Source organism: Festucalex cinctus, chromosome 6, assembly GCF_051991245.1.
Source record: "Festucalex cinctus isolate MCC-2025b chromosome 6, RoL_Fcin_1.0, whole genome shotgun sequence".
In the NCBI taxonomy this organism is placed as follows: Eukaryota; Metazoa; Chordata; class Actinopteri; order Syngnathiformes; family Syngnathidae; genus Festucalex; species Festucalex cinctus.
The window spans coordinates 26,254,737-26,273,659 of NC_135416.1; the positions used below are offsets into that span (position 1 = coordinate 26,254,737).

The window sequence follows — 18,923 nt, forward strand, 5'->3', positions numbered from 1 at the left end:
AATGGAGAATAAGTTTTTTCCCGGTTACTATTGATTGTACTATTTTATATTTCTTGTTTATGTTTTGTTTAGTTTTATTTTGTGCACGGTTCGTATAGCTATATATATCACATTGCACAGTTGTGTATGTCTTTATTCGGCCTTATTTTGCTTTGTTGTCTGCAGCCACATCGGCATTTGATCCATTCATGTTTAACAAAGTAACATGAAGTACAAAAATTCCTAAACAAAATTTGTTTTTCCTTCTAGCTCATGACAAAGCAGGCAAAAGATGGTGCGCGGAACAAATTCTAGAATAACAGCGAAAGGTGCAGCGAACACAAAAAGGAAGACTCATTTTGGTGTGACGTTAATGTGTTTCCGGGTTGAAGTTCACAGCTATAATAATGGCGGTGGCATGCTTTTTAGTAATGTTATAGGGGTATTAACTTGGAGTATAAACGAATAAAGCAGAATGAGAGAGACACCTTTGTCAAATTGCGAGCGAGATTTCTTGCTTAAAGCCATCCAGGAGAAAAAGGTAAATATTGCCGTTCGTTTTGTCAACGCGGTCTGGTCGTTTTTTTTTGTTGATTTTCATCATAATAAACGAACGACATTATTGCATTAATATTCAATTAAAACAGTAACTGTGTTAACGTATCAATCGTGTACATAATGTAAATGTCTTAAATTGCGTGCCATTGCTTCCTGCAGCGCCTGGATGGACGAGAGACCTACGACTACAGGAAATTAAAGATCATGTTTGGGACTGACTATGGATGCTGCTTCGTGGAAGTGGGCAAAACAAGGTGAACGAGTGGCTATACAAAGATAAACTGTAATATGTTATTCTTTCTCAAATGCGATCATGTTTTCTGTCATGGCAAACGTTTTAGCTGGGCAGTGGATATTTTGCCGGAACCGGCAACTCTCTTGCTCGGCTTGATTGGTCAACCCCCTCATGCATTCACTGCCTCGCTTCACGCACTTCTATGCGTTTTCATGAACTTTTGCCACCGTAGATAGGCACTGCGGTGAAGTTAGTTTTAGGTTGGATATTCGATATTTGACAGACATTCGCGTCGGGGAAAGCCGCTTCCAGGAAGCCGCCTCGACCCGCTCCGCTCCGGGCCGACTCTACGCTCCGGGAGCTGTCGTGTGGAAAGCCGTCTCGACGAGGATACGCTCCGGGTTACACCTTTTCTTTTTACGCAGTCAACCTGTTCGCCCTTTTCTAAGATTGACGGTAGACTGCGCGAAGGGGCGCTGGCACGGAGAACTACATCCGCTAGCATGGAGTACGACATCCTGTTTTCAAAATAAAAGATCAGTTTCCAAAAATAAAATAGAATTCAACACAGTTTCTAATGTTTTTTTTAATTTTATTTTTTACTATTAATATTATTATTATTTTTTATTATTAACAGTTTAAAAAGGCTTCATTATTATTATTTTTTTTATTATTAACCGTTTAAAAGATGCTTCACTGTAACAGCACCAATTCACATTTCACTGGGAATGCACTCTTGTGGGGTGATATTGGGAAATAATATTGATATGTACAATATTAAGTTAATTTAAAACGAAGGAAAGGTTGAAATTGAGAAAAAAGAAAGAGGTTTGTGTCACACATGTGGCATGACCTAGAAGCTAATAAGCTAAACTGCTAATATTTACAGAAAAAAATAATTAAAATAAAAAATCAAGAGGTGTGCATCATCTATCAGACATGCCACTATGATGCAGCAATGATTTGGGGTCAATAGGTCACATGACCTGGAAGCTATTGAGCTCAGATGCTCATTTTTGCATATAAAAATTCATAGAAAAAATTGAAAGACGTAAAATCGAAAAACAAGAGGCGTATCTCATGCGGCAGGCCCGGCACTACTATATCACACTGATTTTGAGTCCACAGGTCACATGACCTAGAAGCTATTGAGCTCGGATGCTATTTTTTACATTAAAAAATTAATAGAAAAAATTGAAAGATGTAAAATCGAAAAACAAGAGGCGTATCTCATGCGGCAGGCCCGGCACTACTATCCCACACTGATTTTGAGTCCACAGGTCACATGACCTAGAAGCTATTGAGGTCAGATGCTATTTTTTACATTAAAAAATTAATAGAAAAAATTGAAAGATGTAAAATCGAAAAACAAGAGGCGTATCTAATGCGGCAGGCCCGGCACTACTATCGCACACTGATTTTGAGTCCACAGGTCACATGACCTAGAAGCTATTGAGCTCGGATGCTATTTTTTACCTAAAAAAATTAATAGAAAAAATTGAAAGATGTAAAATCGAAAAACAAGAGGCGTATCTTATGCGGGAGGCCCGGTACTACTATCCCACACTGATTTTGAGAAAATTGATTACATGACCTGGAAGCTATTGAGCTCAGATGCTAATTTTTACATTAAAAAATGAATAGAAAAAATTGAAAGATGTAAAATCGAAAAACAAGAGGCATATCTCATGCGGGAGGCCTGGCACTACTATCCCACACTGATTTTGAGAAAATTGGTCACATGACCTGGAAGCTATTGAGCTGAAATGCTAATTTTTGCATATAAAAATACATAGAAAAAATTGAAAGATGTAAAATCGAAAAAAAAGAGGCGTATCTCATGCGGCTGGCCTGGCACTACTATCCCACTTTAATTTTAAGTCCACAGGTCACATGACCTAGAAGCTTTTGAGCTCGGATGCTATTTTTTACACAAAAAAATTCATAGAAAAAATTAAAAGATGTAAAATCAAAAAACAAGAGGCGTATCTCATGTGGCAGGCCCGGCACTACTATCCCACACTGATTTTGAGAAAATTGGTCACATGACCTGGAAGCTATTGAGCTCAGATGCTAATTTGTACACAAAAAAATTCATAGAAAAAATTGAAAGATGTAAAATCGAAAAACAAGAGGCGTATCTCATACGGCAGGCCCGGCACTACTATCCCACACTGATTTTGAGAAAATTGGTCACATGACCTGGAAGCTATTGAGCTCGGTTGCTATTTTTTACATTAAAAAATTAATAGAAAAAATTGAAAGATGTAAAATCAAAAAACAAGAGGCGTATCTCATGCGGCAGGCCTGGCACTACTATCCCACACTGATTTTGAGTCCACAGGTCACATGACCTAGAAGCTATTGAGCTCGGATGCTATTTTTTACATTAAAAACTTTATAGAAAAAATTGAAAGATGTAAAATCGAAAAACAAGAGGCGTATCTCATGCGGCAGGCCTGGCACTACTATCCCACACTGATTTTGAGAAAATTGGTCACATGACCTGGAAACTATTGAGCTCGGTTGCTAATTTTTACACATAAAAATTCATAGAAAAAATTGTAAGACGTAAAATCGAAAAACAAGAGGCGTATCTCATGCGGCAGGCCCGGCACTACTATCCCACACTGATTTTGAGAAAATTGGTCACATGACCTGGAAGCTGTTTAGCTCGGTTGCTATTTTTTACATCAAAAAATTCATAGAAAAAATTGAAAGACGTAAAATTGAAAAACAAGCGGCAGGCCCGGCACTACTATCCCACACTGATTTTGAGTCCACAGGTCACATGACCTAGAAGCTATTGAGCTCGGATGCAAATTTTTACATTAAAAAATGAATAGAAAAAATTGAAAGATGTAAAATCGAAAAACAAGAGGTGTATCTCATGCAGCAGGCCCGGCACTTCGATCCCACACTGATTTTGAGAAAATTGGTCACATGACCTGGAAGCTATTGAGCTGAAATGCTCATTTTTTACATTAAAAAATTCATAGAAAAATTTGAAAGACGTAAAATCGAAAAACGTTCGGGTATTGGCACTATGGAAGCAGAATTTCTTTGAAATTGGCATAATAAAGCTTTACATGTGGATTTTCTTTTTTGCCAGGTGTGCTGAGTGTGTCAAGCTCAATGGGTTTTTGTGAATGTCAACCTCTGAAAAAATCAGCATCTTTTTTTTTTTTTTTAAGACAATGAGTTGTCCTGATTGGTATGTTTTGTAAAAGTATATATACACATATTTCGCTCGTACTCATTGCAAAATGTTGCTTTTATTGTCCAGTGAGGCTATCAAAAACAAATAAAACAAAATAAAAAAGTACATATGTTTGGATAAGTCTTTTTTTTTTTTTTTGTGTGTGCGTGCGTGCGTGCGTGCGTGCGTGCGTGTGCGTGCAAATACGTATAAATTTATACTCATTAATTCACCTAAAGCCTTATAAATATCCCATTACCCTTCGCCTTAACCAGGTACTTCAGAATCTTGCCAGAGTCGTGAAGTTTAAATGGTCAGGAGACCAGAGAAAAGGTCAGAAAAAAATAAGGAGAAAAGAAAGATAAATCAAAGTGAAATCCAGCACCGACCAAACACTTCCTGCCTTCCCCATGATTACAAAATCAAAGTCTTACGCCAACCCCGGAAGCCTCTAAATTCCAGCAAATTTAGCGAAATCTCAAGAGACCAGAGGAAAAACTAAAGAGAGGAAGGAGGGAAGGATCGATAAGGCAGAGTGAGATCCATAGAAGCCAGTACATCCAATCCATCAAAGTGAAATCCAGCACCAACAAAACCCCTCCTGTGTGGTTACAAAACCAGAGTCTTATGCCAACCCCAGAAACTTCAAACTTCCAATAAATTGAGATCTCAAGTGACCAGAGGAAAAACTAAAGAGAGGAAGGAGGGAAGGATAGATAAAGCAAAGTGAGATCCACAGACCCAGCACCCACTGATTCAAGGGGCTGGAGCACAGTACTTGTACTTGTAGTTCTCACGTAAAAATAGTGCATTGAAATAACATCACCGGTTTTAGTGAAAATCCTTTCACATGGTGCAGATGTATGGAAGCCCAAAAGTGTCAAAATTCAACAAATAAAAAGGCCTTTTTGATATAAATATCCTTTTGATAAAAAACAGACAATGATGTAATATGGCCATTAAATTGTAAAATGAGGCATTAGTATTATTCTGAAAAGTGTTCATACTGTTCTTTAATATGTAAAAAATATTTTATTTTGATTAAATATTTCATAATGATTATTTTAACAACGTCATACTTTTAAAAAATAATGACATTTAATTTATTTTTCAAGATAAGATAAGAAAACGTTTGTTTTACAAAGTCAGTTTTTATTTCATAATGTCCTTTTCCACAATGGTCTTCTTTTACATAATTGTGTTTTACAGCCGAATGACTTGGTCTGTCAATCAAAGTGAGTGAGTGGGACCACGTGCTAGATCGCCTACGCCGTAGCCTGACGCAGAAGTTTAACAAGGCCTTTACGTTACGATCCGATTCTAAACGATTTGCTACTTCTTGGAGTACTTCTGAAAGTGACTAATCTCCCGCATCCATGCTTTAGCAAGCCTGTGACCGCCGGGGCTCCTCTTCAGGCGCTAAACTCTCCACGCGTGAATCGATACTGCAAGTGCTGCTGCTCATGTCATAAGGGACTCAGCCAATCACGTAACTGGCTCCGCCTCATGTCATTTGATTGACAGACCAAGTCATTCGGCTGTAAAACGCCATTATGTAAAAGAAGACCATTGTGGAAAAGGACATTATGAAATAAAATCTGACTTTGTAAAAAAAATTCTTATCTTATAAAAACTTGAAAATAAACTTAATGTCATTATTTTTTTTAAAAGTATGACGTTGTTAAAATCATCATTATGAAATATTTGATCAAAATAAAATATTTTTTACATATTAAAGAACAGTATGAACACTTTTCATAATAATACTAATGCCTCATTTTACAATTTAATGGCCATATTACATAATTGTCTGTTATTTATCAAAAGGACAGTTATTTCAAAAAGGCCTTTTTATTGATTGAATTTTGACACTTTTGGGCTTCCATACAGATGAAGCAAGAGTGCAAACTGCACTAGAAGTTACAAATATCAATGTCATGTCAGAGAGATCTACGCAAATTGTTTTTAAGTTGGTTCTATGAAGAAATAATCATCTTTGTCACATGCAAATTGGAGATCTGCCAACACAGCCACTAACAACTGCACTTGAGATATTGTACATTCATCAATCATGTAGCAGTCAAACCACTTCCTGAACCACACTATCTGTGACATTACTCGTCCATAGCGAATCACACTACGATCTTCAATAATTACTTATGGCATCTCTCCAAAGCGCAGCACTTGCTAAATATTCATTATTCTTGGGTTTAAAGGCGCTGTCTGCCAGTTTCACTCTGGAAAAGGCACTTCTTAAATACAGGATTTAAACAATCAAACTACTCCTCAATTTACAGATCAGGGCTTGTCTTCATTTCTGTTGGTGAGTTTGTCCTAAACCCGCACCCCCCCAGCCTGTATTTTACCATTTTGTGTTTGTTTTGTAAACAGCGGGAAGTTTCTGTGGGAAGACAGTATTTACAACCCTCCAGGGGGGGTGGCGTGTCGCAAACGGGGCCGGGCGAACGTGTCAGCTGCGTGACGTCACTCCCGCGGCAATTTGAAAGCACGCACAGATTTTTTTTTCCTTCACTCCCTCATTCACACACGTAAGCTTCTGTGAGTGAGTGGGGAAAAAAAAAAAAAATCCGTGCGTGCTTTCAAATTGCCGCGGGAGTGACGTCACGCAGCTGACACGTTCGCCCGGCCCCGTTTATGACACGCCACCCCCCACCCGCTCTGCGATTGGCTGGAAGGTTGTAAATACTGTCTTCCCACAGAAACGTCCCGCTGTTTACAAAACAAACACAAAATGGTAAAATACAGGCTGGGGGGGTGCGGGTTTAGGACAAACTCACCAACAGAAATGAAGACAAGCCCTGATCTGTAAATTGAGAAGTAGTTTGATTGTTTAAATCCTGTATTTAAAAAGTGCCTTTTCCAGAGTGAAACTGGCAGACAGCGCCTTTAAAGAATAAGTCTTCTGTATCGCTTTAATTTCCCAATGCTGAACAGGAACATGCTTCTTGAGATGTGAGTGAGAAGTGTGCTCGTCAAACATTCTATAAATAAATTTTTTCCTGTTCAGGGTCACGGCTGATCTGATGTTAACATATTCACTTACCGGTAGCTGTTTTGTGAGGCTTTTGCGTGTCATTATACAGGGTAATGGCCCAGGTGTCCTGTGAGCTGGTGGCCCCCAAAGACAACCGACCAAATGAGGGAATCATGTTCTTCAGTATAGAGCTGTCACCAATGGCTTCACCTACATTCGAACACGGCAGGTGAAGAAAAAAACATATGCAGTTGCTTTATTCTCTTTGGATGATGGGGAGGTGGCGGAGACTTCCCATAATGGCCTTTAAAAGATCTGATTGTATCATTCAATTACTCCAGCAAAAATAAAAATGCCTCATGATTTTCTTTCTCTGAAGGCAGTCAGAGTTGTTAGTGAAGCTAAACCGACAGCTGGAGAGATGCTTCAGGAACTCCAAGTGTATTGATACGGAGTCATTGTGTGTGGTATCCGGAGAAAAGGTGAACCTCGACAGTTAACAATAAAAAATCACTTTCTCTACTGCTGATGGTGACGTTGCTACATTTGCATGAGCAGGTATGGCAAATTCGGGTGGATGTACACATGCTGAATCATGATGGGAACCTGATGGATGCTGCCAGCATTGCTGCAATCGCCGCTCTGTGCCACTTCAGACGGCCTGATGTTGGCATCCAGGGAGATGAAGTCATTGTGGTGAGTCAGTAATATTCTGATTGAGTCAGTAATGTTGAATACCAAGGTTATTTTAGTTAACTAAAATTAACTAAAATTCAAAAAACATTTTCGTTAACGAAACAAAATAAAAATGGTCGGGGTGTCAGGTGATTAAATTTTTTAATCGTAATTAATCACATGACTTCAATAGTTAACTCACTATTAATCACAATTTTTATTTCTGTTCTTAACTCATTCACTGCCAGTCATTATAGAAAATTTTTACATTTCCAATACTCACGTGATATTACATTCAATAATTATATATAAACCGAATCTACCAAATAACAGAATAGACTCCCTACTTTTTGTCCCGTCCCGTTCTTTTATAATTGACAGCAGAAAAATGTAGGTTTGCCAAAATACAGCCATTTCTCCCATGGACTCTGAAACTGTGTTTATTTCCCATAAAATGGGGCAATGATGTCATCTACCGGTGGTTGGGCATCAGTAAAGTTGTTTCCAAGTTTGATATTTACAGTGGAGCATGCTCAGATTCGCCCCCATTTAGCACCGCTCTAAAAAATACAATTGACAAGTATACTTGTCAAAGGCAGTGAATGAGTTTTAATGAACAAGAAAATATTTTAAGTTTTCATACTCTTAATAAAAACAGAAAAAAAATGTTAAACTAATAGAAAGATGGCTGCATCTTTTAGTCATTGATACATCAATTTCATAATTCATAAAATTGAGTTAAAATTAAAAAGATGTACTAAAAAAAAAAGGGTGATATTGATTTGTGTTGGTCATTTTTCTGCCACTAGATGGCATTATTGCATTTTTTAAGATACAGTGATACCTCAGCTCACGAACATAATTGGTTCCCTGAAAGTGTGTGTAAGGCGAAAAGTTCTTCTTCCGAACATTTATTTCCCATAAGAAACTATTATAATGAGAATAATCCGTTCTCAGGTCCCTATAAAACATAATTTTCTACTAAATAAGCCTTAAAACTACACAAAAATATACCTTATTTTAAGTATAAAATGTGCTATTGTATTGTAATTAAAGAAATAAACTGTACTGTATAATAAAGTCGTTTTATTTACCTTTGTGATGGTAGTTCTTAAGGATGGTAGCAATGGTAGACTTACTTCATTCGCGAGCGTTTCACCGCGTAGTGTTTATGGAACGGTTGCCGTTCATTCGCGCTTTCGTGCTCACCGGAGCGGAGGAGGCGTGTCCCTTGGTGAACAAGGAAGTGGAGCACTTTAGCGAGTCAACAAAAAGTGAGCACCGCCAACTACTTTCACTTCTTTCCTGGGACTAAACAGCCGTGGCACTATTTTCTCCTATTTTGAGGTACGTGATAGCACTTTCGCTTTTTTTAGTGGCGCGAACTCCATTGACTACAATGCAAACGCGCCACCGAATCACCGTCCCTCACTTTTGGTGAGAACGCAGCATTAGGCTTAACACTAGCCTGTGATGGGGTCTTTTTCGGTCCCATAATAGCAAAAGTACACTCAATATGGTCCAAAATGTCTATCAAACACAAACCGCGTCCGCACTAAAAGAAAGGGGGTGACGAACTGGGACGCCGTGAGCGTGCGTCAGCTTCTCGTGGCCGCCACCGTGGTGCTGTTCGACCGCATGGTTTGGTTCGTCCGCCGAAAACTAGTTCGTCAGCAGAGACTATATGCTCGCGAATTGAATGTTCTTGAGGCGAAAAGTTCGTGAGCTTAAGCGTTCGTCAGCGGAGGTTTTACTGTATTGTTGACTTGGGGTGTGCCAAAAAATCGATTCATAAAAGAATCAAGATTCTCATTTATTAATCGAATCAATATTAATATCCAAAAAGCGATTTTATTTAAATTAGAAATGAAGAGGAAGGGGAAAAGGCAGTTGTAGCCCACATGCTGTTTTTGTGGAAAAAGGCACTTACAATACGAAATTAATAAATGTTTAAAAAAATAAATAAATAAATAAATAAATAAATTTAAAAAAAAAAAAAAAAAAAAAAAAAAGACACCTCAATGTCTCTATTTGTCATTTTGTCTTGCAAAGCAGACTGGAGTAGATCATGACAATGTGGTGCATATCTGTAAATTGAAGCAGAAATCATTTGTCAATCAAATCATTTTGAATCGAAAATCGATTCTGAATTGTTTGAATCGAGAATCGAAAATCGATTCTGAATGGAACCTTAGACCCAAAAATCGTAATCGAATCGAATCGTGAGACAGTCAGATTCCCAGCCCTATTGGTGACAGTTCAGTTAATTTTTCTTTTCATGATAATAGCAATCTAATCTTTTAACATGATGTAACTTGTGAAATTCTGCACATTTTTTAAAATTGCAAGAATACAATTTGAGCCCAGTCTCCACAAATATATGCATTATTAATAAATGCATTACTGCTAAATTTTGACTGGATGTCTCTGCTGCGTTGCGAGTTAAATTGTTATTTTCTAAGTAAAGGGGCGGTCATTAATCGTGCGCGAATAAAATTAGTGGCATTATAGGAACTTTAAATTAAATCAAAATTAATGCACCAATTTTGACACCTCTAAAAAATGGAAATGCTTTTTTTTTAAAAAAGAAAAAAAAGAAAACTGAAACTACATTTTACAATTACAAAATTAACTATAATTATCGTGAAAATGTCCTTAGTTTTCGTCTTTGAGAATTAATTTAATACAGGAGCCTTTGGGCTTAATTTTAAATGTGATTGTAGGGATGCTCCGATCAATCGAACAATATTCGTGAAAAAGTACGTGATCTGAATTTTTGAACAAAGCGTTTTATTCCCGATCAAAAATCTGATCACCCGCAGCTCATGCTTCGCAGCCTGCCTGAGAGACCAGCCTCAGGGCAGTTGCGCCAACTCCCAAGTGCCAAGTTCCCTGCAGTGTCAATTTAGGAACTTTTTGAATAGTTTATTTGAATGAAGTCTGCATGTGACTTTTTTTTTTTTCCCTTATTATATTGTGAATCATGCAATGTGTATGTGGCAGAGTTCAGACCGCTGTTTATTGTCAACCTGTTCAAGATTGTGTTACTAAAGGCTGGTAAATATCTTTTTAATTATTTTTGAGTTTTTCAGTTTTTTATTTTTTATTTTTTTTGGCTGAATAGCTGATGCACTCTGCCAGTTTTGTATTAATTCTGTTGAATAAGTAAATACTGTACTGTTTTTGTCTAAAATTAAGGTGATGATATGGTTGCTTTTTTTCCAGATAATATAGCCAATGGCTAACACTCACTATAAATAAATTGGAAATAAAAAATACACATAATCAATGTTATCGGAATCTGTATCAGCTGATACCGGTATCTTACTCAGAGATGAAGTATCGGCAGCATAAAACCCTCTGTCGGAGCATCCCTAGATTTAATTTATATTTATTTCAATATGAACCGGAATAAGGACGTTTGACAGTGTGTCACACAGAAGTGATGTCATCTAGCAGCAGCCAATAGAAAAGCACCTTCAGATGACGTATCTCCCGGGTGTCAGTTTTGCGTGTTTGACTTTTGGTAGCCTCCAATGGCTCGCCTTGTCTCCTTTTTCAATTAATTTAGCCGAAACGTAACGCTAGGTAAGAAGGGCGTTGCGTTTTTCATTTTACCATGGTCACTATTTATTAAATATTGCACACAAGTAATACACATTTTTAACAACGAAAACTAATAGTAAAACTGAACTAAAACTACGCATTTTTGAAATAACTAAAACTAATAAAAACTAACCGAGCACCCTGAAAACTAATTCAAACTAACTGAATTTAAAAAACAAAACTCAAAACGAAATAAATACTATAACGCAAATTCCAAACCTATTCTAACACTGCTTTTTACTGGACACTGCCAGTGTCCTGTCGTGTGGAATTTTCTGCTTTTCCCCAAGTTTCCTGTGAATAATCATATTTCTAAATGCCATTGTCCATTTCTGTGCATATGATGTAGCCAGTTGTTTCTGCTCTCTCAGTATAGTCCAGAAGAAAGAGATCCCATTCCTCTTAGCATCTACCACATGCCCATCAGTGTCACCTTCGCCTTTTTCCAGCAAGGGTAAGGCTGCACCATAAAGACACAGATTTTATATGAGTAACATTCACAATAATACATAGAGATTAGACATCAATAGTGTTGTTAAAAATAGTTCCATTGATGATTCTAATTAGAGTTTAGACACCGGAAATTCTAGAAGTGTATCTTTCAGTTTAGAGTAAAGTTAATGCAGTCCAGCATTTTGAAACAAAAACCTGTTGTTAAGCCAAATACAGGCTTCCTTTTACTACATTTACTTTGATTTGGTTTTGTATTTTTTTTCAAGCAAGATATTAGATGCAACTATTGGACCAAGCATAGTGTCCACTGTGCAGGGGCAATATGCAGAAATAGAGTCAAGGCCAGGTTATGTACTTATTGTGCCTCTTGTTTTCTCTGCAGGACCTACCTGCTTGTAGATCCATGTGAAAGGGAAGAGCGTGTGATGGACAGTTTACTCATGATTGCCATGAACAAGCACAGGGAAATCTGCTCCATCCAGTCTAGTGGTGGCATCATGTTGCTCAAAGAGCAGGTTCATTATGGAGGACCAGAACTGCCAAAATTCGAAATAAATAAATGACAAAATAAATAAATAAATGACTAAAAATGAAAATAAAAATGAATATACAAAAAAATATATATTTTTTTTATAATAAAAAAAAAAATTATAAACAAAAATAAATATAAATGGAAATAAATCTTTTATTTTTCACTTTTTGTAATGTATTTATTTAGTCATTTATTTATCGATTTATTTAGTCATTTATTTATCTTTATTTATTTAGTAATTTATTTATTTATTTATTTAGTCATTTATGGGGCATGTTCACTAAGAATGCGCTGCGTCCGGTAATAGCACAAAATATTGCACCACAACTGCACCCGCAGTCTGCGCCCAGTTACCCACCTATTCACTAAGGATATTGCTCTAATCATATATCGGCGCAAACACGCCCATAAAACTGACAGCTTGGAGCAAATTTGCACCTGATTTACCACACATGGCAATGGATTTGCACCAAGAACATGGTTGTTATAGTAATAGTTGCGAGAAATATGACATTATCAGAAAGCGAGGTTGTAAGTGTTTAGAGCGCCATTAAGCTGTACAGAGCAGAGAGGACGACAACGACGTCATTCATTCATAAAGTACAAATTATTGGTGCGATCGTTTTAAAAAAATATATTTTCCGAGGTTGGCGTGGGCGTACAGTCTGCAACTGGCACGTAAGAAATGATCGTAAAATGCCTCCCCGCCAGTGCCGATCAGCCCGGGTTACGTTATGTGTCCTAAAACAAACAGAAATTTCCCCCTCCCTCTCTTTTTCTCTCTCTCTCGCTCCCCTCTGCGTGATCTGCCGTGGATGTTGTGCTGCAAATGGCACGCACTGCTGTCATGATAGGTTGCAGCAGGTTAATACATGCTTTCCAAAAACGTCATTTGCGTCACGCAAACGCGGTGTGGCTATTTGCGCTGGCGTTAGTGAATTAGACGCTGCATATCAATGAGTCTCATTTGCATAGGGGTGGGCATATTTTGCGGCAAATCTATGCAAATTACCTAATTTACATACGCGCAAATAACACCGGTGCACTGTGACGCAATCTGTTAGGCAGAGCACTTAGTGACGGATTTCCCCATTTGCGCGTGTTTAGTGAATTAGGCGCTCGCAGATTGCTCCATTTTTGCCGGTTAGCGCGGTGCAAAGGCAACGCAAACCTTTAGTGAATAAGCCCCTATTTATTTAGTCATTTATTTACTTTGAATTTTGGCAGTTTTGGGCCATGCTGTCAAGTCAAAATGTTATTCAAATGAGGGGGCGGTACTAAGCGTGTCTTGGGCTTGGCTCCGCCGTTGCAAACTGCCTGTCATTGGCCGAGTGAGTGAGCAGCTCGGTGAACAAGGAAGTCTTGCTGGTTTGCAATGGAGAGCAGAGAGCTCCAGCAATGGACTACTATCTTAATTGTCCACTGTCTGCTTTCACTTGTTGTGTAGCAACTCAAGTCGTAAGTTGAGGTGACAGTGATCCTCGTCGTCCATTGCTGGAGCTCTCCATTGCAAGCCAGCGAGACGTCCTTGTTCGCCGAGCTGCTCACTCACTCGGCCAATGACAGGCAGTTTGCAATGGCGGAGTCAAACCAAAGACACGCTTAGGATCGCCCCCTCATTTGAATAACATTTCGACTTGGCAGTACAGCCCAAAACTGCAAAAATTCTAAATAAATAAATGACCAAATAAATAAATAAATGAGATCAACTTGTATCTGTAAAAGGTGTTAATTTGTGGAATAATTTGGGAATTGACTTGAAAAGATGTGACTCACATGTTGAGTTTAAAAAATTGTTTAAAAGCAAAGTTAAAAAAAAAAATTACTTGTGTCAGATAAGAGCATGAAAATTGTATATATGAGTATGAATGAGTACATGATTTATAAATGTATGATGGTATATGTCTAGGAATTTCATGTACATATGTTGCTGGCAAATGCACGCATGTCCAAATGCACTTGTATTCATAACCAGGTTTAAATATTTTATTTTTAAAAATATTAACCTAGTATTGTATTAATCATGAGATAAGTCTAAATATATAATGTATAAGGGGTAGGACTAGATAAGTTTTTAACTTCTTCCTACTCCCGTTTGAACATGTAAACTGTGATGATTTTATGTTTTTTTTTCTTTTCTTTTTCTTTTTTAATTCTTTGTTTCTCTGCTTTTTGTTTGTATGTTTATATGTTCAATAAATCAATTCAATCAAATAAATGACGAAATAAATAGCTAAATAAATGAATAAATAAATAAATAAATGACCAAATGTATTTCCATTTATATTTATTTTTTTGTTGTTGATAATTTTCGATTTAGTAATTTATTTATTTTGAATTTTGGCAGTTTTGCTCCTCCATACTATTTTTTTAATATAAATTTTTATTTTCAACTTTTAGTCATTTATTTATTTATTTATTTATTTTGAGTTTTGGCAGTTTTGGTCCTCCATAGTATATTAATAGACTAGTGAAATTCATAGCATGGATCAAAATTGGAAAAGAGAGAGTTATTTGATTTTTTTTGATTTTTTTTTTGCTTCTGGCATTGAAGGTAATGAGATGCAGTAAAATTGCCAGCGTCAAAGTGTCTGAAATCACAGAACTCATCACACAGGCCCTGGAGAATGACAAAACAACCCGGTTAGTTCACATTCACATACTTGGTGGAAGCCCAGCTCTTAAGCTCTTAATTCAGTGCTAACAATTCAATATGAATATTTACCAGGAAGGCAGGCGGCAAGTGTGGCTTTGCCGAGTCCATGCCTCAAGAGCGAATCACCGCCTTAAAAAAGGAGGAGACATCAGTGGAAATGACAGATGCGACCGAACGGGCCAATGATATTGTCCTGATGGCCGAAGTCCCGCCTCAAACGTATCATATCTGATGTGAAAATCCACTGTTTGCATTTACTTCTTTTTTTCTATTTTTACCATTGTGCATCCTTAACGAACCAATTCTAGAAGTCAGTCACTGGTTGTGCCACTCCCAGGCATGGGCCAGGTCGGCCAAGGACTTAAGAATAGTTGGGGATTGGAGGAAGATGAACAGGATGAAGAGGAAGCTTCCAACAGTGATGAAGATAAAGAAACAGTGATGGAAGTGGAGAGAACACAAAAAGCGCAGGGTAGGGAAGGTGAAGCAATTTTTGTAATGTCAGGTAAACAATCAACTGACCTGAGAGTTTGTTTTTCATTCCAGGAGATGTGGTTGAAATATCTGACAGTGAAGAAGATGAAGTGGTCATACTTCAAACAGAGACAACGGACAGAGTTCAGAAGTAAGTTTCCTGAGTCGACCAGAGCTTGCGTGGACTTTTTCAACTGTTTTGTCTTGACAGAAAGGCGCCTCAATGCAACATTTTAACCCGAATGCAGGTGGGAGTAGTCTCATGCAAGTTTCCAGTTATTGTGGAAATAAATTAAGTCATTATGTAGTTTTAAAAAAAAAAGTACGTCAACCAAAACATTTTCTTTACAATAAGATGTAGCCCCACTAGTTAAATGGCATCCTAATTAATATTGCGTTTGTGAAATATGAATTAAGCAGCACAATCTACTAGGGATGTAACGATAAGGGCAATATCGTGATATCGTATTATTAAAACTGCCACAATATTGTCGTCGTCATGTTCACAATATTTAAAAGGAACGCATCTGGTAAAAAAAAAAAAAAGTTAGGTTGATTTCCATTTGTGCAGTTCTATCACCCTTTAGTGGCTAGTTTATTAGTACAATTTAATTTTCATTAGGGATGTTTTGGCCTTCTACGTTTAAAATCTATGCTAATTGTCAGATGAAGGGGAACCTAATTTGCTTGTGAAGCGATCAATGTGTGCTTGCATGAGCAAGTAAGTGCCTCAATATTGTTATTAGGGATTGTAGGTGGTTTATATGCATTGCTGTTATGTACAAAAGCACAATATTGTGCTTTTTTTTTTTTTAGGATTAGTTTCTTTTCTTTTTTTTCTTTTTTTTTTTACAATATTGTGATCTGCGTCTGCGTGTTCGTGTCTCGTGGGTCTCCCCTGTCATGTCCATCAATTACGTGCCCACCCCCCACCGGCACGTAACAGTTCATTTTCTGGTAAAGTCACTGGTTGTGGTGTCTTGTCTCTACTTGATGATGACTGTATTTGCAGGGTTCCACGGTGTACTTCATTATTTGTGTATAATTGTACCCCTCACCTTTTGTGCTTATAAGGTGTGAGTCCAAAAATGTCAGGAAAAGCCTACTCAAAGATCTGAACTTTATTTGGGCTTAGTAAGTGCAAGCGGTTTCAAATAATGGCAGGCAGGAAAGTGCTGACTCCATGAACGTGACTTTGAACAGTCCCCATTCAGAAGGAGGTATGCATGCATACGTCTCATTTGAGTCTACTTTTACCCCGGGTTTACACCGGTTGCGGTTGCGGCGCGGTTGCGGTGCGTTCCGGCGACGCAAGCTATTAGATTCCATTCATTCGAATGGTGCAGTTTACACCGCTTGCGGCTACGTTGCGTGTTGACTGCGTCTCAGCTGCGGCGTGCCGCAGGTCTTCCGCAAGGATAGACCTATTTTCTATTTTTGCCGGACGCCGCAGCGGTAGGCCTCCGGCAAATGGCAAGCTAGCACAAAACACATCGAGCGGGACAGGAAGACAGACGCAGTTTCAAAATAAATTTCCAGTTACCTTTCAAGATAAAACACTCGCCAGCTCCTATTTCGCAAGCATGCTAGCAAAACGTGATGTGGGCGTAGACGGGCCTGGAGTTAACGTGCGAGGTGCTCATTCACGGTTTAGACACCAGCGAACATGGACGAGGAGAGGTTTATATTGGAGGTAGAAAGCCACAAAATAATAAAAGTCCACCTCTCTTTCTGCTTCTCTGTTGAGCACAGACTTTCTGTGTGTTTGTCGTTGTTTTTAATGCCACATGATCGCGCGCGGTCACGCGAGACACGGCGGGAAGTGGTCGGCGACGGAGCTGCCGGACCGCAGCTGTGCGGAGCCGGTGTGGATTGGCCAAAAAATTGACGCGTCCGGAGCACGCAGTCAAGACGCACCGCACCGCAGCCGCACCGCACACGCAACCGGTGTAAATCCGGGGTTACTTCCCCCTCTAAATGATTTCATTTTCCCAATTGAGTTATGCAGTGTATATGTCACAATCACGGTGGTAAACATTTTTTAAATGATTTATCTTGGTGCCGTGTTTGTATGTTACAGAAAGACGAGTTCAAGTTCCCACCTGAAGGGGCCAGCGGCATCAAAGAAACAGCAGAGAAAATGAGAGAAAGCAGTACAGCGCTGTGTTACCAGAAGAAAATGCAGCAACTCATATAGCCAGGCTAAATAATCTGCATACATTAAATAGATTGGTAAATTGGAATAAGTGTGTAGTGGACAAAACATGGACAAAGACACAGGTGTTTCAATTTTAGACCCAAAAAAACAAAAATCAATTTTTAGAAAATCAAAGAAAGAAAAAAAAAAGTCCAACATCAACTAATTTTTGGGCCCAATTTAAAAGAGGTCAACTTAACATAAAACTCCAACTAGACTGATCTCTAGACAACTCAGGTGGTTTAAATAAGAGGGAGGAATGACTACAAATCAAGCAAAATTAATTCAATAAGAAAAATTAAACAGAAATAAATGTCAACGTTAAAACAAGTGATACCTGAAGTGCATTTAAAAGAAGGAAATACCCCAAACAAATCATTAAACAAGTACATTCCCCCTCCAGTCTTGAACAGTGGCAGGTGCCAGAAGCCAGATCTTCAAGTTCAACTCCTCCCCCCTTCAAGCCTGGTTGACTTGATGGTGGTGGTAATGGTATCCTATCCACCACAAAGTGAAAAAGACACCAACTCATCCACATACTCATGCCGCAACATGTGGAACAACTTGGGACACCAACTCTAAAGCCTCAGAGTGAAAATGACCGTTGTCTGCAAAACATGTCATGTCTTTTTTTTTGTTTTTTAAACATTTCCATTGTAAGATGAAACAGAATATTCAATGATATGGCTGGAGATAAACACACTGCTGCCTATTAGGTAGAATGTGCCATTTTGAAACTAGTAAGGAAACATCACTACCATTAAAAATGTGGAACGTGGCACGATGAGTGTATGCGCCTCCTGCTTAGCGAGCCACAACACTCCTGTTAACAGTTTTTTAAATGCAATAAACTGAGTTTGTAACTAATCGAAAACGTGCATAATGTGGTCAATTCCTTTAGTAAAACAAAGAAACTTTTCCTTTTTGTCTTTTCAAAGTTATTTTCATTGCTTAGCTATGATGTGGGGTTGAGAATGTTTGGAAGTAAAGCAGCTGTCACATGTAAAGTCTTTTCATTCAAAATGGTTCTTTACAATATGCTCTTGGCGCACCCCACTAGTCTAAACACAACATTCTGATTAATATTGCGTTTGTGGAATATGAATTTAAGCAGCAAAATCCAAACGTTTTTCTATCTCATGGGGCGGCCATGTTGCCATTTGCTGTCGACTGAAAATGACATCACAGTTGTTCAGGGCTCAAGCAACGACCAAACAATGGCTCAGCTTATGAATGTCACGTGACCAAACTCGAGAGGGGTGGAATCTAAGAAAACAGTTGAGCCACAATTGGTCATATAGGTCGCTTGCACATGTCGTCACTTCCGCCTCGGATTTCTCGTAGTCGCCATGCTGGGTGGCCTC

At 38.3% G+C, this 18,923-nt stretch overlaps 1 protein-coding gene across 1 annotated transcript; it reads left to right on the forward strand.

The window, feature by feature from the left end:
- Positions 1-334: 334 nt before the first annotated feature.
- exosc9 (exosome component 9) lies at positions 335-18,433 on the forward strand. Its single transcript, XM_077525472.1, has 12 exons — positions 335-520; positions 697-791; positions 7,076-7,195; positions 7,346-7,448; positions 7,525-7,662; positions 11,619-11,701; positions 12,083-12,215; positions 14,787-14,875; positions 14,961-15,107; positions 15,197-15,360; positions 15,435-15,513; positions 17,443-18,433. The coding sequence occupies exons 1-12, from the start codon at positions 455-457 to the stop codon at positions 17,504-17,506; spliced, it is 1,281 nt and encodes a 426-aa protein (XP_077381598.1). The 5' UTR covers positions 335-454; the 3' UTR covers positions 17,507-18,433.
- The last annotated feature ends 490 nt before the right edge of the window (positions 18,434-18,923 follow it).